General features: G+C 37.2%; 1 protein-coding gene across 1 annotated transcript in view; it reads right to left on the bottom strand.

Moving 5' to 3' along the window:
• The window catches only part of LOC106872839 (exocyst complex component 8), a 105,975-nt gene that overhangs the window by 66,221 nt on the left and 11,874 nt on the right, over positions 1–27,880 (bottom strand). The window contains exons 2-3 of the mRNA XM_014919972.3: positions 15,198–15,350; positions 11,916–12,011 (exon numbers count right to left, since the gene is read on the bottom strand). Of these exons, the coding sequence (XP_014775458.1) occupies positions 11,916–12,011; positions 15,198–15,350 (249 nt within the window). The remainder of the gene's footprint in view (positions 1–11,915; positions 12,012–15,197; positions 15,351–27,880) is intronic.

The raw sequence follows: 27,880 nt of genomic DNA, 5'->3' as shown, positions 1-27,880 counted from the left end.
GTCCAGTCCAACGTAACCGCTGCTTGTGCACCATTGCCTCAATACTCAAGATATCAGCTGTCCTCAGGACCTGTAAGTCTGGAATTTTTGAGGTCCAGCCAATATTGAGAATGTGTCTGAGACATCTCTGATGAAAGCGTTCAAGGACCCTTACCTGATGTTTGTACAAAGTCCATGTCTCACATGAGTAGAGGAGTGATGTCAGTACACATGCACAGTACACAGCAACTTTTGTTTGCCTTGCTATGCCATGCTGGGACCAGACACGAGACTGAAGAGACCGGAAGGAATTAGTTGCTCTCTGCAACTTGAAAGATATTTCCTTATCCAGGGAGCAGGAACGGCTGAGTGTGCTGCCCAGGTAGACAAACTTGTTTACTACCTTCAGAATTGTTCCTTCAACCAAGATAGCTGGTTTCACATATGGATTTCCTTGTGCAGGATGGAACATTACAACAGTCTTGTCCAGGCTAATGCTAAGTCCAAATGCCTTGCAAGAAGCAGAAATGCAATTCATGAGTATTTGCATGTCATCCATTGTATGAGTGACTAAGTCACAGTCATCTGCATAAAGGAGGTCACGAATAATAGACTGGAGAAGCTTTGAATTGGCAGCAAATCGGCGAAGATTAAAGAGGCGGCCAGAAGATCGATATCTGACATATATTCCCAGAGAGCTAACCTTAGCAAAAGCATGAGTAAAAGCAGCAGCAAAGTACAAAGAAAAGAGAGTTGGGGCAAGGGTGTTACCCTGCTTGACACCATTCTCTACAGGAATGGGTCCCGCCATGCCACCACCAACATTGACCCAAGCCTCCATCCCATCAGGAAATGATTTAATTATAGATACAAAGTGATCCAGACATCCAAGTTTGCCAAGTATTTTCCATAGAAAGGCCCTATTTACAGTATCAAAGGCCTTTGTTAAATCAATGAATACCTGGACAAGATCCATATTCTGCTCATAGCACTTGTCCTGCCCCTGTCTTGCTGTGAAAATCATATCCATTGTCCCTCTACCAGATCGGAAGCCACATTGAGATTCAGATAGGACATCATTTACGAGACACCCATTCAGACGAGTATAAAGAATATTTGCCAGAACCTCGCTAGCAGTTGATAATAGAGTAATACCTCTGTAGTTACCACACATTGTTCTGGCTCCTTTTCCTTTATAGAGAGGAAGAATAATTGCATCCTTCCAGTCCTTAGGGATTGCACCATCCCTCCAGACTGCACTAATAAGTTCATGAAGGGACTATGTGATGTAATTAACACCAATTCGCAAGACCTCAGCACAAATTCCATCCTTTCCAGGTGCCCTACCAAGATTCAATTTACTTATTGATGTCATTACTTTATCTATTGAGGGCGAAGAGTCTAAGGAACCAATGATAAATCTTTGTTGCATAGTATCAATCACTGTTTCATCCACAACTGACTCATGGTTTAGGAGTTCAGAGAAGTGTTCGATCCAGCGACCTGTGATTTCTGTTGATTTAGTAAACAGGGTGGAAGACTCCTTGGAAAGCAAAGGAGCTGATGTGGAGCTCTTAGGTCCATAAGCTCGCTTAATAAGATGATATACATATATACATACATACATACATATATACATACATATACATATATATATATATATATATATATATATATACATACATACATACACATACTTACATACATATATACATACATATACATACATACATACATATATATATATATATATATATATATATGCCCAGGAAGACCTGGGCTGAGGTGGTGAGGCAAGACCTTCGTACATTGGGCCTCACCGAGGCGATGACTACTGACCGAGACCTTTGGAAATGTGCTGTGCGTGAGAAGACCCAGCAAGCCAAGTAAGATCGTTGCCAGTGCCCCTGGACTGGCTCTTGTGCGGGTGGCATATGAGATGCACCATTTTGAGTGTGGCTGTTGCCAGTACCGCCTGACTGGCTCCCGTAGGATTTTCGAGTGAGATCGTTGCCAGTGCACCTGGACTGGCTTGTGCGGGTGGCACATAAAAGACACCATTTCGAGCGTGGCCGTTTTCATGCGGGTGACACGTAAAAGCACCCACTACACTCTCTGAGTGGTTGACGTTAGGAAGGGCATCCAGCTGTAGAAACTCTGCCAAATTAGATTGGAGCATGGTGTTGCCATCCGGTTTCATCAGTCCTCAGTGAAATCGTCCAACCCATGCTAGCATGGAAAGCGGACGTTAAACGATGATGATGATGATGATGATGATGATATATATATATATATAATAAAACAAATAATGTGAGTATATGCATATATACATACATGTATGTACCTACATCTACATGTATATATAGATGCATATCTGTGTACAGGACATCACAAAAAAAAACGTGGACAAAATGAAAAACAAGAATATAAACAAAGCACGGGAAACAAACTTTTTTTTTCTGACAAAGGTAGGTACACACAGGAAAACAGACAGAGAACATTTCCTTCATCAGCTGCCCCTATTCTAAACTAAGTGTTTCAAAGAGTTAGGGCAGGACGAATTGTTAGAATAGCTCTTCCTGCAAAACAAATTAAATAAAATTTGTGATGCGGAGGAATTAAGTGGCAAACAGAAAACACAACAGGCAAAACGAAACAGTGAAACAAGCATGGAGGGCTGTTAGGCCAGATGATAAAAAATTATATATACTGAATGTTGTGATTTGACAAACTTGAAGGGAAGAGAGAAGAAAGTTCGTGCTTGCTTGGCAGTGACCAATAGAAGAAAGAAAGCAATAGCCGGTCACATGTGACCAGCAAGGGGTAAGGAGAAAGAGTGGTAGAGAGAGAAAAAAGGGGAGGAAGTTGAACATAGGTGAGCAATGAGAGATAGGGAGGAAGAGGAGAGAGATATAGTAGTGAAGGGGAGAGGTGAAGAACAACAGAAGGAAGAATGAGAGGGGGAGAAAGATACAAAGATAGATAGAGTGCGCATCAGAAATATAAAGTTAAAACTTACTTACAAAAAGGACGCGTGCGTTCGATCATATAATAATACAAATAACATGTGAGTATATGCATATATACATACATGTATGTATATACCTACATCTACATGTATATATAGATGCATATCTAGGTACAGGACGTCACAAAAGAAACATATATATACATATATATACATACATACATATATATATAATAAGGATAAGATTGATATTTAAATATCAATTTTATCAAGTGGCCAGCATGGGAATAAAAACCATCAAAGGTAACAATTATTTAGAATTATAATATAGGGTATCTAAGAGATACCGGTAGGTCAGGTGTTGCAAAGAGTGATCGGTAGAGCAGAAATGGCGTGAGACCGGGGTGTCATTACCGAGTCAGATGTCTTGGAGGTGTTCCGTGAACCAGTCAGCCAAGCGGCGTCCTGTTTGCCCAATGTATAGAGTAGGGCAGAGAAAGCAGCAAATACATATTCATAAGTATATATATCATCATCATCATCATATATATATATATATATATATATATATATATATATATATATATATATAAATGGTGTGGCAGAAATACCTCCCACATTTGAAAGGTTGACAAAAGGAAAAAAAAAAAACATTTATGAAAAATTAACTGTTGTCTAAAAAAAAGCATTGCAGTTTTTGTTCATTAGCTAAATGAAAATATCATTGGCACTTGCATAAGTTCATTAGCAACACATAGGTGAAAGTTTAAAATGTGGGACGTATTTCTGCCACACCGGCGGCACTGGCAACGACCTCACTCAAATGATTTTCTCACGTGCCACCAGCACAAGTGCTAGAAGGCAACGCTGGTAACGATTACGCTCTAATGGTGCTATTTACAGGCCACTAGCACGGAAGCCAGACAGCTGCTCTGGCAATGAACACGCTCGACAGTGCTGTTAGTGATCCACTGGCGTGGTGAGCAGTCATTGAGTATGGTTCAATTTCGATTTCAGATTCAAATTTCAAATTCACTTGCCTCAACAGGTCTTCGCAAGCAGGTTTTTAGTGTCCAATTAAGTCAAATACGGATTAGTGAGCTGGCTACACTTCTAGCAGAGATCACAGATATATATATATATATATATATATATATATATATATATATACACACACACACACACACACCCACACACCACACACACACACACACACATATATTATATATATATATAAAATACAAAAATGGGACAAGAATGCAAAACATCCAGACAGACGATACAAAGAAAACAAGGACAGGTCATTTGGAGTTTTCTTTGCAATTTTGGCTGGTTTACTCGAGATTGCTCCAATCTAGCCAGTCCCAAGGAAAAACTAAGCTAAGAGCACTAGATTCCTTGGAAGAAAGCAAGGACGGAAAAAAACAGAGAAATGGTACACAAATATAAATAACAGGACATTAACAACAGGTGCCTTTTGACTAAGGATGAATTAAATTAAGCTGGCGTGTGTGGAAGTAAAGATTTACGGCAGGGACATAAGATTTGACAGGCACAGGGAGGAATATAGATGTTGCACAGATGGTAGTTGAGCCAAAAAAGAAAGGTCAGGCTTGGCCAAACACCAGTCATGTGGGAAGAGAAGAGAGAGAGGCAGAGGGATAGAAGAATTAAGGAGAGGTGAGAAAAAAATGTAAGGGACAGAGTGAAGTGGAAGAGGAGGGAAGGTAAGCATGAAGAGAAGGCCAGGAAATGTGAAAGAGGGGGAGTGAAAGTAGGAAGAGTGGAATGAACAGAGTAAGTGTGAAGGGGCTGATAGAAAGAAGGAAAGAATGAAAGAATAAAAAGAATAACAAAGTTGTGCAAAATTTAGATATATATATACTTACATATAAGAGACCAAAGTGTATGTACGCCGCTATATACATATATACAATACTACATTTTCCTGACACATAACCAATACATATTTCGCCGGTGGCACGTAAAAAGCACCCACTACACTCTTGGAGTGGTTGGTGTTAGGAAGGGCATCCAGCTGTAGAAAATCTGTCAAATCAGATTGGAGCCTGGTGTAGCCATCTGGTTTCACCAGTCCTCAGTCAAATTGTCCAACCCATGCTAGCATGGAAAGCGGACGTTAAACGAAGATGATGATGATGATGATGAAAGATCAAGTGAGGTCTACATTAGAAGACAAATTTATAGGAGTGTAATGCTGTTGGTACATACACAAAATAACCTAGGAGATAACCAACAAAAGGTAATTTGGTTGAATAATACTTGCCAACACACTATGTTAACTTATGGCTGCTCACACGTGTCTATTTTGTCAAGTATGTAGTGAACCACACAACATTATGCTATAGTTCACTACTGTTATGTAGACTAGACTCCTGACAGTTAAGTGTTTTGATCATGGACACAACACAATGAACTATACCACACTGTGGTACCTAATTACAGCTAAGTAGACTGGACTGTTGACAATTAAGTGTGTTGGTCATGCACAAAGTACAGTGAAATATAGCATACTGTGGTGTAATCAATCAAACAGTCAAATATGTTCCAGCCGTGAATTTCTCATCTTTACATGTTTTCAAGTACAGTGTATTTAAGAGTACATTATTCAATGGATTCTTTTTTGAACCCGTGTTACCATATTTTTTCATTCAATTAATTCCAGAAATAATAAAGAATAGAATAAAATATCTTTATCATTATTAAGTTGATACTTGGAACATGAATTAACATGAAATTTTAATAGGAATTTTCAAAATTTAGATCACTTTAAAACAAGAAATCTGTATCATAAAATGAAAGGTGATCTTCCAGTATCAAATGGGTTGAGGACCTAGGGAGATGTATTTGCTGTTTATAACAGATTGACTGACCACATAGAAACCTGTTCATATGATATCCACTGGTGATACAGGATTAAATTATGATTCACTCATTATAATTTGATATATGTATATATATATATATATGTGTGTATATATATATATGTGTGTGTATATATATATATATATGAATATGTTTAAAGTTTTTATATTGAGATTTGAGGCTAAAACATTTCAAATTTCAAAAGAAATATGTTCAGTAAATGAATTATCATGGTGTTAATTATTACAATCATCTTGTTTCTTAAGATCCTTTTAAATTTCATGTGTTGTACTGGTGTTCTCTCTTCAAGTTTGAAGAGTGTTAGAGTCTGAGAGAACCAGGCAAATAAAGGTAGTTAACATGGTTGATGCATTCATTTGCAATATCATGATATTCTGGTCTTTGGGGTTCTAACTATAGGTTTGAGAGGAATTAATGGATATTATTGCTAAGTATGTCACATAGGCATGTTAAAAACAAAATGTTCTTTGATGATAGACGCACTTATAAGTATACATTATTTTTCTGTCCTATCACTGATCTCATTTCACATGTTGATGATGTGATCAATTGAACACTTCATCAGGTCTTATAACTGTCACGAAGATAGTTGGTGGATTCTAGATATAGTATACGAAGAGCTGGAACAGATGACACAATAACAATTCTGCTACTCAGGGCCTCTGAGAAGAATATGACTATGGGATGGTGTCTTATTTCAAACTTTAAAGGGTACTGAGATTCTTTTTTTTTTAGGGAGGAGACTAGCAGATAGATACAAGCCCCTTCTTTGCAACGTACAGACTAACCCACTCCCTGTCATCTCGTAGGTCCTATTACCAATCCCCTGTCTTGGGTTGGCACTTTATTTATCAACCCCGAGAAGATAAAAAAGTTGACCTCAGAACAAATACTGCAAGATATTCTATCAAATGCTCTGATGGCTCTGTTAAATTATGCACCACCATAAGAAAAAGACTAAATGTGTGTTTATTCACACATAAATATTCAAACTCTTAGCACACCGTAGTCACTACATTGCATAAGGGACATAACTCCTCGTGTCGGCCTTAAATCTTGATAATGAAATGAAAGTAGAGTCCTCAATCCTCTCATATTTTTTATTCATCAGTGTGAGGAGAAGAATAAAGGACAGCGAACTGTAGCAATATACAATGATTACAATCATCTTGCTAATAATAATTGCGAGAAAATAATACAAGAGAAATTAATCTCAATAAGATAAATGTCTGAAGAAAATAGGACATGGAAGAATATATTATATAAAATATTTCCAAGAATCTAAAACCAATGATGAAAATGATAATAAACAATATCCCTAAATGCTAGCCATTATCATTTTACTTTAATTTTACTTCAAATTACATGATGCTAGTTTCACCCACAGTACAACATGCACTTAACTACAAACTCACATGGGTCTATGAGGGAACTTCTATGTGGCTGTTCAACCTGATATAACTAGCAGCCAGAATCCTCTCAATTCAAACAAACACTAGTCTTAAAAACAGATACATTTGAATGTAGTCAAAGATACACTATGTCTGAACCCCCCCCCCAAAAAAAAAAGATGACAGCAAACACTACTGTCTTAAAAACAGACATATTTGATAATATAGTCCAAGATACATTATGCCTGAAAAAGATGACAATGTTCATGATTGGAAATCTCTTTCAGCACATGCTTGCTTGATCAGGCAGACATTGTGTTTTAACAAAAATAATAGCAACCACAAACAAAGGAATCGTAAGTGGGTGAATGAGTACAGACCACAGAGTGATGAGTTTTCAATTTATTATTAAAACTACTGTGTTTCTGGAGATGATGATGATGATGATGAGGACAACGTAACTGAATACACAACCACACCTCAAAAGGGAACACGTCCTCATACTTTGCTTATCTTTTCTTCTCATGTGTCAATGTCAAAGTAGATAAGAATGTTTACTCTCATTTAGAAATACAAGGTTCCCGGTCCAAATCTGATGAAGACTGAAGATCACTTGGAACAACACAATGTAGATGTAAGTATAGATTCTAATGACAGGTCAACAGATTATGAAATTATCATCTGGCATACCAATTTTAATATCACTAATATTCTCAAAAAGAAAGAAGCCATCATTGTCATTATTGTTGTCATTGTTATTATGAGGTGGGTATCCAAAAGAAACCAGAATTTTGCAATATTGGTTTATTCACTCAGTTTTACATGTTTACACTTTTATCACCTTCAAAGTATTCTCCATTTGAAGCAATGCATCGGTCCAGATGTGTTTTTTCACTGTTCGAAGCAGTCCTGGAACTCTTGTCAAGTGAAGCCTTTTAATGCCTCCATTATTTTCTTCTTCACCTCTTCCACATCTGCAAAACGTTTTCCTTTAACGACTTTTTTTTCATTTGGAGGAACAAAAAAAAGTTGCAGGGAGCAAGGTCAGGTGAAGAGGGAGGGTGGGTAATCAGAGTCATGCTATTCTTGGTCAAAAACTGTTTCACGCTCAAGGTGGTGTGCACAGGTGCATTGTCGTGATTAAACGATCACTTTCCATTTTGCCACAGGTTGGGGCGTTTTCAGCTCACTGTGTCTCGCAAAGTCTCAGAACATCCAAGTAAAATGTCTGGTTAACAGTTTGACCAGGAGGAACAAATTCTGTGTAGACAATTCCTTTCACATCGATGAAACAAATCAGCATGATTTTGACATTGGACTTCATTTGACACACTTTTTTCGGGTGTTGTGACATTGAATGCCCCTATTGACTTCATTGCTGTTTTGTTTCCAGGTCGTAGTACCAACTCTCATCACCAGTGATGACCTTTGAAAAAAGGTCTGATTAACTTACATCTGTTCTTTCAGTTTATGGGTCACACATTCAGTTGTGACTGCTTTTGATTTTCCATAAGCAAGTCAGACATAAATTTTTCTGCAACTCTTTTCATTCACAATTCCTTGCTCAAAATTCATTGGTAGGATCTCCAGGACATACCAGTCATATCAACAAGTTCGTCAATTGCTTGATGACGGTCCTCCAAGATCAGTTTATGAATTTTCATGATGTTTTCATCCATTTGGGAGGTCAACAGTTGCTCTGAACAAGGTTGGTCTTCAAGCAATAAGTGACCATTCCTAAAGCGTGAAAACCACTTGTAAACTTGTTTTTACTTGTGATAAGCTGTTTGAAGCATTACAATTGTTTTGGCTCCGGTTTTTCCCAGCAGGAAACAGAATTTCATGGAAAGACGCTGTTCCTTCATTTCTGCCATCACAAAAATTGATGAACAGGGGAAAAGCACTGCAAAACAATGACGCACCACATGGCAGTATGACCTCACACACTGCCACCTGTTGGCAGACTGATGTCTGAGGCTTGCATCAAGTGGCTTCTAGCAATGGAAGTCTGAACTGACCCCCCAGACAATGTTTCCAGTTACATTTGCGTACCTTCCCATATTATCATTATTATTAAGGTGGTGAGCTGGTAGAATCATTAGCATGCCGGGCAAAATGCTTAGTGGTATTTCATCTGTCACAACATTCTGAGTTCAAACACTGCCGAGGTCGACTTTGACTTTCATCCTTTCAGGGTTGATAAATTAAGTGCCAGTGAAACACTGGAATCAATGTAACCGATTATACCCCTCTCCCAAATATCAGGCCTTGTGCCTATAGCAGAAAGGATTATTATCATTATTACCTCCACCTTAGCGAAGGTGGCGATACTGTTTTCAGTCATGTTTGTTTGTTTGTCCATGGACAAGATATCTCAAGAACTGCTGGATGGATTCAGATGAGACTTTGAGGGATGTTGGTCCTTGTGACTGGCACAAACTGATTAGATTTTGGGATCGATCCAGTACATAGCATCAGCGTGATCGTTACCAACGTTGCCTTCCTGGCACTTGTGCCAGTGGCACGTAAAATACACCATTTCGAGCGTGGCCGTTGCCAGTACCGCCTGACTGGCCTTCATGCTGGTGGCACGTAAAAGCACCCACTACACTCTTGGAGTGGTTGGCGTTAGGAAGGGCATCCAGCTGTAGAAACTCTGCCAAATCAGATTGGAACCTGGTGTAGCCACCTGGTCCACCAGTCCTCGGTTAAATCGTCCAACCCATGCTAGCATGGAAAGTGGACGTTAAACGACGATGATGATGATGATATATATATATATATATATTTTCTTGCTGTATTTTGCATCTGTGATTTTATTTCTGATGTTCTATATAAATAAAGGTATTTTCTTCGTTTTGCTTTTCTTTCTACGAAATGAGAAGATACATTGTGGAACTGTTATTTGAATGAGTTGTATCTGTTTATTACCCGATGAGACACATCTGCACCACCAGATGCTCCTGAACCAGTTATTAAGTGTCCCACCCAACCGATGCTAGATGTGTTGATACAATTGTCGTAATTAATAATTAAAATTCTAGTATATTTTATCTTTCATTTACTATATATATATATATATATATATATATATACATACAACGGGCTTCTTTCAGTTTCCATCTATCAAATCCACTCACAAGGCTTTGGTTGACCCAAGGATATAGTAGGGTACCACACTGTGGAGCTAACCCTGGAGCCATATGATTGGGAAGCAAAGTTCTTATCACACAGTCATACCTAATAATAATAGTAATAATAATAATAATAATAATAATAATAATAATAATAATCCTTTCTTATAAAGGCACAAGGCGTGAAATTTTGTGGGAGGGGACTAGTCGATTACATCGACCACAATGCATAACTGGCATTTATTTCATCAACCATGAAAGGATGAAAGGTAAAGTTGACCTCGGCAGAATTTGAACTCAGAATATAAGGACAGACGAAATACCGCTAAGCATTTTGCCTGGTGTGCTAATGATTCTGCCAGCTTGTCACCTTAATAATAATAATAATAATAATAATAATAATAATAATAATAATAATAATAATATGGCACCTGTGCCCAGCGTCGCCTTTCTGACATTTGTGCCCGCGGCATGTGTAAGGACTTTCGAGCGAGATCATTGCCAGTGCCACTGGACTGGTTCCTGTGCAGGTGGCATCATGTAAAAAACACCATTTAAGCATGGCCATTGCCAGTACCTCCTGACTGGCCTTCGTGCGGGTGACACGTAAAAGCACCCACTACACTCTCTGAGTAGTTGGCGTTAGGAAGGGCATCCAGCTGTAGAAACTCTGCCAAATCAGATTGGAGCCTGGTGTAGCCATCTGGTTTCACCAGTCCTCAGTCAAATCGTCTAACCCATGCTAGCATGGAAAGCGGATGTTAAACGATGATGATGATGATGATGATAATAATAATAATGATAATAATAATAATAATTATAAAATTATAATAACAATGATTGATGATGATGATAATGTATTCTACTGCAGGTACAAACCTAAAATTTAGGGGAGAATATTAGTCAATTACATTGACCTCAGTACTCTATTGACACTTATTTTATTGACCCCAAAAGGATGATAGGCTAAGTCAACTTTGGCAGTATTTAAACTCAGAATGTAAAGAGTCACACATTGTTAACCTGAAATCACCTGATTTCAAAACTAAAATATTACAAATTTAACAGAACCTTAGTTCTCAGACTGTGGTCTCCTTCCTGTACAATATATCAGTTCTAATCATAAATAACACCCATAGTAAAATGTCCAGCTTGTTGTTACTTGAGGTCTCTGAGACTTCCAACAGCTTATATAAAATCAAAGCAGCAACAAGTGTAAATAATAATAATTCTTTCTACTATAGGCACAAGGCTCAAAATTTTGTGTGTGTGTGTGTGGGGGGGGGGGGGTGCTGGTTGATTACATTTACCTCAGTGCTCTACTGGTACTTATTTAGCAACTCTGAAAGGATAAAAGGCATAGTCAAACTCAGTAGAATTTGAATTGAGAATGTAAAGATGGCTGAAATGCTACTAAGCATTCTGTCAGGCAGAGGAGACAGTGGCACTGCTATCAACAACAGTTCTCAAGTTCATTGAGACTGAATACCTGTAATAAAAGGGTAACAGTATAAAAGCAAAAGAACAACTTTTTACCTTTGTCACTGATCAAAGACATTTCCATCATTGTAGACATAAGGCTCTTTTGTTCTGTCAACATGTGGCTCAGCTGGTACATTTCTCCTTCAAGAACTACAATTCAAAACATAAAAAATTTACAAAATGAGATTATTAATTTTACTGCCATATTATATTTTAGGGACTCCATCAGGAGCAAATGCAAGTGTAGATTATTAAGAAGAGAAAGGATAGTACACAACATTTTGCAGGAGGAAACAAACAACTGCATTTTACAGCTGACTCCTCCCCACAACAGATATCCCTTTCACTCTCGCTTTCTTTCTCTCTCTCTGTCTGTCAACATAGCCACAGTGTATCAAAACTCAAAAGATCAATATTTATTTGATTTGCCATGCATACATGGTTGTCTGGTTTCTTCATTAGGGAAGGGGATAATGGACAGCTACTAGTTGACACTGCGGGTAAAGAATATCAAAATAGACGAAAAAATTGGGGAACAATAACCAACACATCTCAAGAAATGCTTTCAAGTTTATACTAGCCTCTCATATGAGCGACTTTCTGAAGATGCCATAGTAGCTCCCTAGAAATGACATTATATCAGATATTAATGTCACTATCTCCTTATCACTCATATTCTCTTCTATTTGCAATATTATTCTGCTAGTATCACAAAGGAAGACAGTACCCAAAACACCATATCACTCTTTCAATGCTGCCACCCATCATTTCCTTTCCTTCTAACCACTAGCTGTCAAATTCCATTACTTTTATCATTATCTACCTCCATTACTATCCCTCACACACACTCTCTCTCTCCCTCTGCCACCTTTTTAGTCCAGTCACTTTTTACCATCAAACATTTTTCTTCTATCATTGCCCACCCCCTCCTCTACTTGCCTCAGATATGTTACCTTGAGTGACCAAATTTATCGTGAAGGAGTACGAACATTTTAGTCTAATGGGATACAAAGTTGCCCCCACTATAAAACAGTCCACTCTGTTGAATGGCTGGCAGATGAGCAGGATCAATGTAGGGTAGAGAGAACCTGATAATATAGGGGTGAGAGGATTCCTCTGTGTTGTCAAGAATATGACAACCTCTTAATTGTTGATGACATGATAAAATGCACCTAAGTCACTCTATAATGTGGTTGGTGAATGAGAGGATAAAGTGGACTCCTTAAGCGTCTGAAAGATAGCTATCTGTCTATTGCTAATGCTATGAAAACATTCACCCAGTATATTCTGTAAAGATGTTGGCACTAGTAAGGGCATCCGACTGTAGAAACCATGCCAAAGCAGACAGTGGAGATTGCTGCAGACAGTTTCTTATTTCTTTATTGCCCACAAGGGGCTAAACATAGAGGGGACAAACAAGGACAGACAAAGGGATTAAGTCGATTACATCGACCCCAATGCGTAACTGGTACTTAATTTATCGACCCCGAAAGGATGAAAGGCAAAGTTGACCTCAGGGGAATTTGAACTCAGACCGTAACGGTAGACGAAATACCGCTAAGCATTTCGCCTGGCATGCTAATGTTTCTGCCAGCTCGCCGCCTTGCTGCAGACAGTTTCTGTTGAACCATCCAACATAGAAAATGGACATTAAATGATGGTGATGATGATGCTAGTCCAGCAGAGACATTTATTGATTTTTGTTTGAAATTTACAAAAAATTAAATGAAAACATGCTGTATCTCTTAATGGAATGTTGGATTATTGATGAATATTTCATCTTCAAGAGAAATCAACATGCCAGAGCACATCCTCTTGCTGCTATTTGTAGCTATGATGAAGGAATGGTTCAGTTTTATTACAGTTTAGCTACATTCTAGAGTGTTTACATGTAAAAAGAGATTAGCAAAAATTTATAGCTGCCAGGTTTTATTTTGCTCCGTAAAACTTTATTCAAGGAATTTAAAGCTCTGTCCTAGAGAGTCAAAGAAAATATTTTGAACAAAAGGAAAATTTAATTATGGATATTTTGAATCACATTAAGAATAAATTGTTGATGAAATCAAAAAAAGACACTGATGACATTACATATGAGGTTTCCAAGAGAAAATCATCTTCATCATTGTGATCATCATTCTTTTAACATCTACTTTTCCATGCTTGCATGAATTAGATGGAATTTTGTGGAACTTTGCAGGAAGCAGTTTCTGACACTAACCACCTTCACTTGTTTCCAAGTAAGGTTAATATTTCCCTATCATCAAACACATTTCCACAGAAGATTGTTTACAATTATTATGCAATAAGACAAGAAGACAGCAACATACATAAGCAAGCACACACATATACATATTTATATCTGTCTATATCCCTTTAGTATTCAGATTATTCTATCAAATGTAATATCTATTAACCATATTGTTTTGAAATAATCAAGTATCATCTTGTCACTTTGAGACTTTGATGTTGTGATTGTTTAGTTTCAGAATGACAATGTAGTGTAGATGGGGGAGGCCAGATTGGCCAGTTTGAATGTAAAACATAGAATAATTTAGCCGGACAGGATCAGTTTAAATGCTAAAGGGTTAAATATATATAGAGAAAGATATGTCAATTTAATATTTCAACTTACTATTTCTAATATGGTGATATCACAAGGCTGAGTCTTATGAATGCCTTAAAACAATTATTCATAATCCATCACTGGTATTGCTATGTTTACTTAGCAAAGACAATTGAAGGGTGTGAAAATAGTGACGGCTCCAGAATGGCAACTTTTACATGAGTAATGGAGAATTTAGCTAAATATTCTCCTCCTTTGTTTCACAGGAGACTTATCATCATCACCATCATCATTCTTACACCCACTTCTCTACGCTTTTGAAATATCAAAAGATAAATTTAAGGGCAAAAGTGATGAAATTCTGTTAATATTTCCCCAACTCTTTTGCTAACGTGTTTCTTTTGAAATACAATGCCTTTGTTTCAATGAATTTTTAAAATAATGAAGAATTTAATAAAATAACTTATGTTTGGAACATAACATGAATTATGATGGAGAGTTTTAATTTTGATCACTTTAATCCTTTTCTTACCCTATTTCTGCTGACAGACTATCTTTGTTTCAATGAATTTTGAAAATAGTGACGACTTTTTTTAGTAATATAACTTAGGCATCATTAAGTTGGTGCTTGGAACATTAATTAACAAGGAATTTTGATGGATGATTTTAATTTAGATCACCATAATGTAATTTCTGCTGTAGCACCTACAATTATCAAGATAAAAATGAAACAATATTCTCTAGAGAGACAAAAGAAAACTGAAATAATATACCTGAAATTTCTTTGGCTGTTTCTATGAATTGGGAATAATTTTTATAAACATTTTTCTTCAATGCTTGAGCAGTTTCATCAGCAAGAATCTGAACGTTCTGTTTTGTTTCCAAGAGTTTATCTTCTCCATCTTCAGAGGAAATATTACTGACATCTAATGAAAGAGACAAAGAAAAGAGAAATATATAAATAATTTGAAGTTATTGGACATGTAAAGTTGTAGAAGTTGGTAATGTGTATGAGGGGATGCTGATAAGTTCCTGGCTTTAAGGGTATCATAAAAGGCCTGGTTGGAGGCCCAACCATCCAAGTTCTTTTACAGGGCTTAGAAAAACTGAAGGACTGCATCAATAAGTGTATAAATCTGAGAAGGAAATATGTTAAATAAAGTCATAATTAACTGATCCTCCTATATTTTCTTTAAACCAAAGGCAGGAAAACTTTTCAGCACCCCCTCATAGGTGTGTGTGTTTGTGCATGTGAATACAGCATCAGAGAATGCTTAAGAAGTTCCCTTTGCAATCCTGAGGTTCAATCCCACAGTGTAACATTTTGGGCAAGTGTGATGCATGGATACATCTGATGGTCCCAACTTCAGCAGCGCATATTCAGGAAAAAAAACAACACATTTTTAGCATTTCAAAGCATGTAATACTGACTCAACTTTGCATGTGGAACCTGAGACAGATAACCTTTTGAGACATTTTTGGGAAAAAAAAAGTGTTTCTTATATGCCATCAAATACAGTAAACAGTGATTAACAATTCATTCACCATTAATTCAGAAAAAAGTGAATGTTCATTATTTACATTATATTACTTATAAAATATAATAAAAATAAATTATCTATGCATGTTTATTAAGCTGCGAAACAATTGTTGTTAAATAAGAATTTCCAATTGCAAAACAAATTTTATCATAGTGTATTTCTATCATTATTTATTATTTTATACACTCCTTATCCTTTTCTCTTGTATCGTATTATGTATTCTATGTTTTATAGAATGATACATTAAGGAGCTTTATTTATGAGTACCACTGGATTAGTTGAATCCATACATTGTGACTTAAATTCATATACATATATATATATATATATATATATATATATATACACACACGCACATGCACACACACACACGCACGCACATTAGGATGCACACATGGTCAATTGGTTTAGAAGTTAGCTTCACATGTATGAGGTTCCAGTTTGATTCCAAAATGTAGGATTTGGGGCAAAATCATTTTAACATAGTTTTAGGTTGTGCCAGGACTTGTGAGTAAATTTGGTAGAAGTAAAATGTGAGGAAGCCTGTTAAATGGAGTACACCTGCAATTCAAATGTCCAGCCTTATCACATTGTGCTACATTGATACTATTTGAGAGTTACACTAAGGGTACACAGGTGCCTGTGGAATACTCAGTCACTTACAAGCTAATTGAATGGTACGGCACTCTGTTGGTTATGACAACAAATGTTCCAGTTCAATTCAATCAAATGAACAGCCTGCTCTTGAAAAATTAATATGCAAGTGGCCGAATGCTTCAGACACACATACCCTTAATGTAGTTCTCAGGGAGATAGAGTGTGACACAGAATGTGACAAGCTCTGGCCCATTTGAATTACAGGTACAAATCATTTGTGCCAGCTAAGTGGATTGGAGCAATGCAAAATAAAATGTTTTGCTCAAGGACACAGCACACTGTTGGGAATCGAACTCACTACCTTACAATTGTGAGCCGAATACGCAAACCACTAAGCCATGCCTTCACTCACTGGTTACTATTTTATTCTCTAACTCAGTAGTTACTATTTTATTCTGGTGAACCCCCATGGCCATTCGATATTTAAAAACTAATTTTATAGATACTTCTTTCAAAGTTTCTACATTGTTATTCACTAGTAAGGTTGAACAATGCAAAATGTTAGAAAAAGAAACCTAGCTGTTTCTTGCAATACATACATTAAAAAAAAAAAAAAACTATTCCTGGGCCCTTAAAATAATAGTGTGAATCCCTAATTTACTATCTTGCTAGCGTGAACCCCCAAAAATCTTATATGAACTTCTAGGGGCCATATGAATCCTGGTTGAGAACCACTGCTTTAAGTGAATGAATAAACAGACAGCAATAGCAGTGCTACTACTACCATCATTATTCTATACATACATGGGTCATATACATCTCCTTTACAGCATCTTTCCACATCCACGTTCTTGTATAACTTCCTCTGTAAGATTCAGAGATCAACTCCTAACACTTCATCATATGTCTCCCTTGTTCTTCTGCTTCCACAGGTTCCTCCCATTCAGATCACTCAACAATTCTTTATCCAACCCAAAGTAACAAGCTGGCAAAAACGTTGGAACACCATACACAATCATTTCAGAGTCAACAAAATAAGTACCTGTTGAGCACTGGTATTGATGTAATCAAGTATCCCTCTCTCTCTCTCTCTCTACACACACACACATTTCAAGCCTTGTACCAAAAGTAGAAACAAAAGATTCTTTACTCAACTAATATGTAATATATTTTCTCTTTCACACTGCAGTCAGTTCATCTCGTATATATGTTTATTTTTGTTTTTTCTACATAATTGAATCTATTTATGCACCATGATACATGTATGCTGAAGTTAAAACCCAACAAAGCACGCACACACGCAAGCACACACACACACACACACACACACGCATCCAACAATTTCACGAATGCCACAGAGTGAAAACATTTAAAATCTAAACATTTTGAAATGATAATGTAAATTATGTCAGAAATTCAGTGCCACATAGAAATAGTTGGAATTTTTTCCAGAGAAAGTATGTATGTTAGTTATAGCTGCATGCTAGGAATAAAGAAGAAAACTATTTTCCCACAATAATTAAAACAAAAGGATCAATTTTATATTCTTTTGTTTGTTTCAGTCTTCTGACTGCAGCCATGCTGGAGCACCACCTTTAGTCCAACAAATCAACCCCAGGACTTATTCTTTGTATGCCTAGTACTTATTCTATCGATCTCTTTTGCCGAACTGCTAATGTTATATATATATAATGTGTGTGTGTGTGTGTGTGTGTGTGTGTGTGTGTGTGTATATATGTGTGTGTGTGTGTGTGTGTGTGTGTGTGTGTGTGTGTATATTTATATATACATGCAGAAAGACACATATATGCATACATATATACATATTCAGACTATATATATATATATATATATATATATATATATATAGGTATGGCTGTGTGGTAAGAAGTTTGCTTCACAACCACATGGTTCCGAGTTCAGTCCCATCTGCAGCACCTTGGGCAAGTGTCTTATGCGTGTGTGTGTGTGTGTGTGTGTGTGTATCTTATGTTTGTCTCCACCACAACTTAACAACCAATGTTGGTTTGTTTACCTTCCCATAACCCAGTGGTTGGACAAAGTACAAGGCTTGAAAAAAATAAGTACTGGTGTTGATTCATTGACTAAAATTCTTCATTGTAGTGCCCCCCCCCCACATGTAACCTTATGAGTAAAGCAAGAGATAAGAGATATATTGTATACTCTTACTCTTTTACTTGTTTCAGTCATTTGACTGCGGCCATGCTGGAGCACCGCCTTTAGTCGAGCAAATCGACCCCAGAACTTATTCTTTGGATGACTAGTACTTATTCTATTGGTCTCTTTAGCCTAACCGCTAAGTTACGGGGATGTAAACACACCACCATCGGTTGTCAAGCGATGTTGGAGGGGACAAACACAGACACACAGACATATACACATATATATATATACATATATACGACAGGCTTCTTTCAGTTTCCGTCTACCAAATCCACTCACAATGTTTTTGGTTGGCCCAAGGCTACAGTAGAAGGCACTTGCCCAAAGTGCCACGCAGTGGGAATGAACCTGGAACCATGTGGTTGGTAAGCAAGCTACTTACCACACAGCCACTCCTGCATGTGTTGTGTGTGTATGTGTAGGTATGTATATAAATTTATAATTGAAGTTTTGGGTTTGCCCTATAGAAACCTGATGACAACATAAAGTATGACAGCTAACAGTTCTTCTATGTGCTAGATATTGTCTATAATTATTAGTGACAAATACACATACACTAACACACTTGCATACACATTAATCATCATCATCATCATCATCATCATCATCATCATGGTCGTTTAACGTCCGCTTTCCATGCTAGCATGGGTTGGACGATTTGACTGAGGACTAGTGAAACCAGATGGCTACACCAGGCTCCAATCTGATTTGGCAGAGTTTCTACAGCTGGATGCCCTTCCTAACGCCAACCACTCCAAGAGTGTAGTGGGTGTATTTACGTGCCACCGGCACGAAGGCCAGTCAGGTGGCACAGGCAACGGCCACGCTCAAAATGGTGTATTTTACATGCTACCCGCACAAGAGCCAGTCCAGGGGCACTGGCAACGATCTCGTTCGAGAATCCTTACACATGCCGCGGGCACAAGTGCCAGAAAGGCGATGCTGGGCACAGGTGCCATCACAATTTCGCTTTCATTAATAATATATATTACATTACATATTACCAGCTCTAATAGCCATTCAACATTTCTCCAGACACAGTAATGAAATGTATCAATGATAATAGGTGCAGGTGTGGATGTGTAGTTAAGAAGCTTGCTTCCCAACCACTTGGTTCCAGGTTCAGTTTCACTGCACGGCTCCTTGGGTTGGAAGTGATCACTAGTGATAGCAACGTAATGTCTCCATTCATCTTCCTACACAGCCTCAGACTTAACCCAATAGCCTACATTAAATGCTTGGAGGAGGTAGTGCTGCCCTGGGTCAAGAGGGTGGCTACTGGAAGACCCTATGTCTGGCAACAGCACTCTGCACCATGCCACACAAGCAGGAGAACCCAGTGATGGCTGTCAGACAATTTCTGGGACCACATCACCCCTAACATCTGGCCACCTAACTCCCCAGACTGCAACCCCCTTGATTATTATGTGTGGGGCACAGTTGAACAAGAGACCAACAAAACTCCTTGTAACACCAAAGCTGAACTGAAGGCAAGGATCATGACAGCATTCACCAACTTAAACAAGGAGACCATCCAGAGGAGTTGCAGGAGATTCTAAAGTCGTCTGGAGACCATGGTTGAAGCCAATGATGATTTTATAGAATAATGTTTCTCCTTAGTATTTCAAGATATCTTTATGTAATTTTAGTAAATATATCTGTTAAAATAAAATGTCAGTGTTATTTTCCTTTTTGCATAATTTAAACAACAGCTTATTCACAGCACCCTGTATGTGTGTGTGTGTATATATATATATATATATATATATATATATATATATATATATATATGTATAGGCTAGCCCAAAAGTAGGTTTACAGTTATTCAACTATCTCTTTTGCATTCATATATTAACAATTTAAATCTTAATTATAAAAAAATATGAAACCATTATTCTATACCAATTTAGTTAATTGTAAGATAGAAATTTAAAGTGCCTACCTGATAACTGTAAACCTACTTTTGTATATGTATATGTGTGTGTGTGTGTGTGTGTGTGTGTGATCATAATCATCCTTTAATGTCTGCTTTCCATGCTGGCAGGGGTTGGATGGTTTGACGGAGGACAGGTAAGCCAGGAGGCTGCACCAGGCTCCAATCTGATCTGGTAAGGTTTCTACAGCTGGATGCCCTTCCTAACGCCAACCATTCTGAGAATGTAGTGGGTACTTTTTACATGCCACCAGCACTGGCATCAGCCATGCTCAAATGGTGCTTTTTATGTACCACCAGCACGGGTGCCAGTCAGGTGCTATTGGCATTGGTCATGCTCAAATGGTGCTTTTTACATGCCACTAGCACGGGAGCCAGTCAGGCGACACTGGTATCAACCATGCTTGAATGGTGCTTTTTAAGTGCCAGTCAAGTGGTACATGTATATATATACATATACATATATATATATATATATATATATATATATATATATATATATATATATATATATATATATATATTATACATACATACATATATTATTTGACATGCAAAAACAAAAAACAAAAAACAAAGAAAAAAGGAAATGGGAGTTAATTTCTGAATACTTTTAAAGTTGAAGGTTTCTTTGCACTGGCATATGGAAATATGTTTGGCAAATTTCTTTTAATGGATGTAATTTAAATTAGATACAAAGTGGATGGTATTCGGTCTGTGAAATGTAGGAAGTTAATGTAAGAAGAGTATAAACTTAGAATTAAAACACTTGTCAGTATAGACAGAGGAATGAAAAGTACAAATATAAAGCAGATCTAAAAGTATAATGAAATAATAAGTCTAAATTATAAATTAATAGATAAAGTAGACACTAAAGCACAATGGCATTCTTAGACCCATTGGGTCCTGTCCAACCATCCAACCCATGCTAGCATGGAAAATGGACATTAAATGATAATTATCATGATGATGATGAATGATTTCTAAAAGAAGATATACAAGACGAGTCATTAGCCAGGCAGGTTAATGGGACGTTAGGACATTTGAAGAAATATTTACAAAGTTGAAAACATTCTGGATGGTGGTTCAGTTAATCACTTAAAGGTTTTGTGTTCTGTAATATTGCAGAATTCTGTACAGTGCACAAACAGCGTCTTTTTCTTCCATTAATATATGGTCAGGTTTCTCACAAATTCACCATTTAATTGTGCAGTTCCTGTTGTTTTCCCAGATATGTTTTGACAAAGCTGCAGCTTTCTCCATCTCTAAGAGTGACTAAATGAATAATAGACATTACGCATAATGTCCGCAATGATATCTGTAAATTACAGGATTCACTGAAACAGCTGCAAAGGGATAACTATACAATGGGTGCTATTTTCATGCTACCAACACAAGTGAGGTTACCATGAAGTTTGCAAGACTATGAAACTTGAAAGAGGTGGCTTTATGCTAGGAGATGAAGGGTTAAAATATGAGAGAAGGTGCCATAGCTGAACAAGTTTTTTTTGCTGTAGAAGAGCTACATGGCCACCTATATTTTAGAAGAGAGGGTGTAGGGGCAATTAGGTGATGAAGTCTCTGTGGACCCTCCAGATATGAAGTGAGCAGAAGTGAATAGAGGCAAAAGAACCAAGGATGTAAATGGGTAAAGGTTGCAAGAGTGTATGGGGGGGAGGGAGAGAGAGAGAGAGAGAGAGAGAGAGAGAGAGAGAGAGAGAGAGAGAGAGAGAGAGAGAGAGAGAGAGAGAGAGAGAGAGAGAGAGAGAGAGAGAGAGAGAGAGAGAGAGAGAGAGATGGGGTGGATAAAGGGATCAATATAATACAGAAAAATTGCTGAAGGGTAAGTAGGGAAGGAATGGAGGACAGAATGACAACTGTAGAGACAGGAAAGGCTTGAGAGGTGGATGTAGTGAATGGTGAATATGGGGTGGTGTGGTGGTCAATGATACATGGGAGTGAAGACTAGCAGAAAAGTAATGATGATATAGTAAACAGTGAAAGGATGAGAGAGAGAGAGAGAGAGTGTTGATGGGCAACTTGGCTGGTTATGAGAGTGGAAGAGAGAAGAGAGAGAGAGAGAAACAAGTGTAGTGCATGAGGAGAGTGAGAGACTTATGGTGGTGGAGAAGGTGAGATGTTTTGGAGGCTAAGGGTGTGGAGGTCAATGTAAAATGTGGATGGAGAAGACAATATCAAATGAAATGGTTCAGGGTAGTGAGAAAAATTAATAGCACCGAGGAAGAGCTGCAGTTAGAGAGATGAAGTGTGGTGGGGTGTCTTGGTAAAGAAATATTATAGGAAAAGTTTGCCACTATATTGAAATTTAACTAGAGAGAAAGATGTCAAAACAAAAGGATCAGTGAATTTGAATTTTATTTTCTATAAAAGTTGACATTTGATGACAAAATATAATGTATGTTTGATAATATATATTATGTAATTGTGTATATAGCCATCATTATCACCACACACACACACCCATGTATATATATATACATACAATAAGGTAGTCTGTTCCTATTCAAAGCTTGGTCACTTTTCATTAGATGTGCTGTTTCTGTGCATGAGCATTTAAGTGGCTTTTGTCTCAAGAGCTGTTTGAAATTTGCATTACAGAGTAAATATGTCTTACATCAAATGGCACAGAGTTGTTTGTCTCGTCTGATTTATGAATAGTTAAATGCCTTCTTAGATCAGCATGGGACTTACAGGTCATATAACAAACATCATCATCATCATCATCGTTTAACGTCCGCTTTCTATGCTAGCATGGGTTGGACGATTTGACTGAGGACTGGTGAAACCGGATGGCAACACCAGGCTCCAGTCTAATTTGGCAGAGTTTCTACAGCTGGATGCCCTTCCTAACGCCAACCACTCAGAGAGTGTAGTGGGTGCTTTTACGTGTCACCCGCACGAAAACGGCCATGCTCGAAATGGTGTCTTTTATGTGCCACCCGCACAAGCCAGTCCAGGGGCACTGGCAACGATCTCGCTCGAAAATCCTACGGGAGCCAGTCAGGCGGTACTGGCAACAGCCACGCTCAAAATGGTGCATCTCATGTGCCACCCGCACAAGAACCAGTCCAGGGGCACTGGCAACGATCTTACTTGGCTTGCCGGGTCTTCTCACGCACAGCACATTTCCAAAGGTCTCGGTCAGTAGTCAATGGTGTATGAATATATCTACTGGAATAATCTTTGTGTCATTTAGACCAACTGTTTGAAGAGGAGTTCTAAGATGTGAAATTAAGCTAGGCCTAGAAAGGCAAGGTCTTACCACACATTGAGTAACTGAAGGATAACACTATTTCTATGTTTAGTAAGACATTATTTTTCTGTAATTTTCTTCCACTTTTTGCATGCTTTTGTGTGGTTACTCCAGACAAATCTTTGTTTCACTATTTCTTTCAATAGATTTAATATCTTTGTATGGTATATTTAACTCCCCAAGACTGGTTTTTAGCAAGTCATTAAATCAGTGTGTGTGTGGTGGAGGACTTGCATTATTTTCATTTCCCAGCCAATAGTTCACCATAAAAAAAAAACCCTGCTTGGAGGTGCTCATCTTCCATTCATATTAAATGGCTAGTCTACCTCAAATGATTGGAAACCAGCAGAGAGTTAATTGGAGAGATTCCTGCTCTTACTAAAACCTTTGTATCTGGTGTAAACAATTTCCAGCTGATATATATATATATATATATATATATATATATATATATATATATATATATATATACATACTGGGTTAGCCAAAATGTCTGTTCAGTTTTTGTGAACTCTAAATTTCAAGCAGTTTCATAAGTAGCTAACTTCAGTTTGTCCCTTGCACATGCACACTTGTTATATACTTGACACTTCAATGTGATGTGAATGTGCAATAAGACAGATTGCATTTTGTATACTTGGGATCACCCAGATAATGGAGAACTAAAGCAAACATTATCAACACCTCAAAGCAAGAAAGTGAGGGAAACCTGTAGGGAGATATGGGTTTTGTATGGAGAGGATGCTGTTATGGGATATGTGTACCATAAGTGTTTTCCAAGATTTCAAACAGAAAATCATTTGGTTCAAGGCACAGCTCAATCCAAATGAGATTAACAGCCACTAGGAGTTAGTTGACACCAATCCCTTATATGACCAGGATGATCGTTCATATTCTCCAAATATTCAAATCAAGTATTGAAACTTGGTTATGTTAGCAGGCTCAGTGTTTGGGGCCCCACATCAATTGAATGATGTTAACCATGACCAATAGATTTCCATCTGCAAGTTGTTGAAAAAACATGAAGAAAATATTCTTTTTGAAGAGAATGGTGACAGGATGGAAAATGAATCATCTACAACAATGTGAAGCACAAATGATAACAATGGGTGAAGCATCACAGACAAGTGAACCATCACAGACAACCTCCAAAGCAGGACTTCAACCAAAGAAGGTTATGCTTTCAATTTGGTGAGATTTAAGAGCATCTTCCCAGCTGGATAAACTAAATGCAACAATCTACCAGAAGCATTCAGCACTTGCTAATCATAAGGGCAGCTTTGTCTTTCATCATTACAATGCCAGATTGCACACTACTTTGCAAACACAATAAGCTATTGGGACTTGACTGGGAAGTCTGGTGCGCTCTCCATATTTGACTGACCATGCACCTTCAGATTCCCACTGTTTTGGTTTCTTAAAAAATCAACTGAATGAGAGACCTTCAGCTTTCAAGAGGATATCAAAATTCTCTTGGATGAGTTTTTCACCAGTAAAACTTGTTTGAGCTGGAAATAATGGATCTGCCTACAAGATGGCAGAGGTATACTGGAACAAAACGGTAATTATATCATTGATTGAATACATCACTTTATGTTTAAGACTTGTTTTATCTTTACTTAAAAAAAGAAACCAAACAAACTTTTCAGTCTATTCCAATACATATGTATTATGTATACATACATAAATATATACATATATATAGAGAGACATACATCATCATCATCGTTTAATGTCCGCTTTCCATGCTAGCATGGGTTGGACGATTTGACTGAGGACTGGCAAGCTACACCAGGCTCCAATCTGATTTGGCAGTTTCTACAGCTGGATGCCCTTCCGAGTGTAGTGGGTGCTTTTATGTGTCACCCGCACGAAGGCCAGTCATGTGGTACTGGCAACGGCCACGCTCAAAATGGTGTATTTTATGTGCCACCCGCACAAGATGTACATACATATATATAACCATACACACATATATATGTATACATATACATACATACATATATAATCATATACATATATATACACATAATCATACACACACATATAATCATACACATACATATATATATAATCATACACACAAATATATACACACATACATATATCATACACATATACACACATGCATATATATATATACAAACACATGTATATATATATATACATATATAGACACGTACGTATATATATATATATATATACACACACATACACACACACATGCATACACATACGTATGTATATATATGTATATATATATATATATATATATATATATATATATATATATATATATATACTTATATATATATATATATATATATATAAGTATATATATGACTAATTGCAGGACTAGTGATTTTTCAAACATTGTTTTTCTATATCAGTGCTATTAAATCAATTTTTAAGGTTATCTCTACAGATTTTCTATAACAATTATAACCAGCACTAATTTGTTTTGACATTTCATATCTGAATGTATCTAATATAAACAAAGCGATCGAAGATGGACAAATAGGTAATGGACTCAGCATTAACTTAAAAAGTGTTTAGTATGCTTTGTAGTATATTATGGTTGCGTATATTATGCTGTTCCTACAAGTAATTAACCGAAAGCTCTTCAGTAACTTTCATGATCTCTGTTATGTTCTCCTTCAAGTGCCTGATAGAAAATCTGTAGAAATAATCTTAAAAAGTGATTTAATAACACTGCTAACAGAACAGTACTGCTTAATATAATTTGAAATATATTATGTTTGCATAATGAAACACATTGTCTGTACAGGTCATTATTATGTATGCACTAGCTGCCAGGAGTATGTTTAATATGTAAAATTGGTATAGGCATAGGAGTGGTAAGTAGCTTGCTTACGAACCACATGGTTCCAGGTTCAGTCCCACTGCGTGGCACCTTGGGCAAGTGTCTTCTACTATAGCCTCGGGCCGACCAAAGCATTGTGAGTGGATTTGGTAGACAAAAACTGAAAGAAGCCCGTCATATATATATATATATATATATATATATGTATGTATGTGTGTGTATGTGTTTGTGTGTCTGTCCCCCCTAACATCGTTTGACAGCCGATGCTGATGTGTTTACATCCCCTGTAACTTAGTGGTTCAGCAAAAGATACTGATAGAATAAGTACTAGGCTTACAAAGAATAAGTTCTGGGGTTGATTTGCTCAACTAAAGGCAGTGCTCCAGCATGGCCACAGTCAAATGACTGAAACAAGTAAAAGAGAGAGTAAAGAGTATATCCAATAATGTTTACAGTGATACACTTAATAGCTACTAAGCAATGGGTTTGTAGATGGCGCTGAAGAAGGAACAAAAACTCCTGAAATATGGCATATACACCCGTTATCTATTTTCCATCTTTGATTGCCTTGTTTACATTAGATAGACATATTTGAATACAAAATGTTGTAACAAATCGGTGCTGGCTATAATTTCTATAGAAAATCTGTAGAGATGAGTACTTTCATTAACTTTCATAATCTCTTTTATGTTCTCTTTCAGGTGCATCTTTTGTTTAGCTCTTGTAGTTTACAATATTATTATGCAACCAACCATTAGATATAATACCTTCTATTTCTTTATTGCCCACAAGGGGCTACACATAGAGGGGACAAACAAGGACAGACAAACGGATTAAGTCGATTATATTGACCTCAGTGCGTAACTGGTACTTATTTAATTGACCCCAAAAGGATGAAAGGCAAAGTCGACCTCAGCGGAATTTGAACTCAGAACGTAGCGACAGATGAAATACCGCTAAGCATTTCGCCCGGCATGCTAACGTTTCTGCCAGCTCGCCTAGATATAATACCTTCCTGTACTATCTGATTGACTATGCCAGTGCTTAGCTTTTGCCCTGCTTTACCAAAACATTTTAAGCATCTCAGCAGTAATTTCTGATGG

The sequence above is a fragment of the Octopus bimaculoides genome, chromosome Z, assembly GCF_046866305.1.
Source record: "Octopus bimaculoides isolate indiv1 chromosome Z, ASM4686630v1, whole genome shotgun sequence".
Taxonomy (NCBI): Eukaryota; Metazoa; Mollusca; class Cephalopoda; order Octopoda; family Octopodidae; genus Octopus; species Octopus bimaculoides.
The sequence above is the reverse complement of the archived record's forward strand: the minus strand, read 5'-3'. Positions and strand labels throughout refer to the sequence as shown.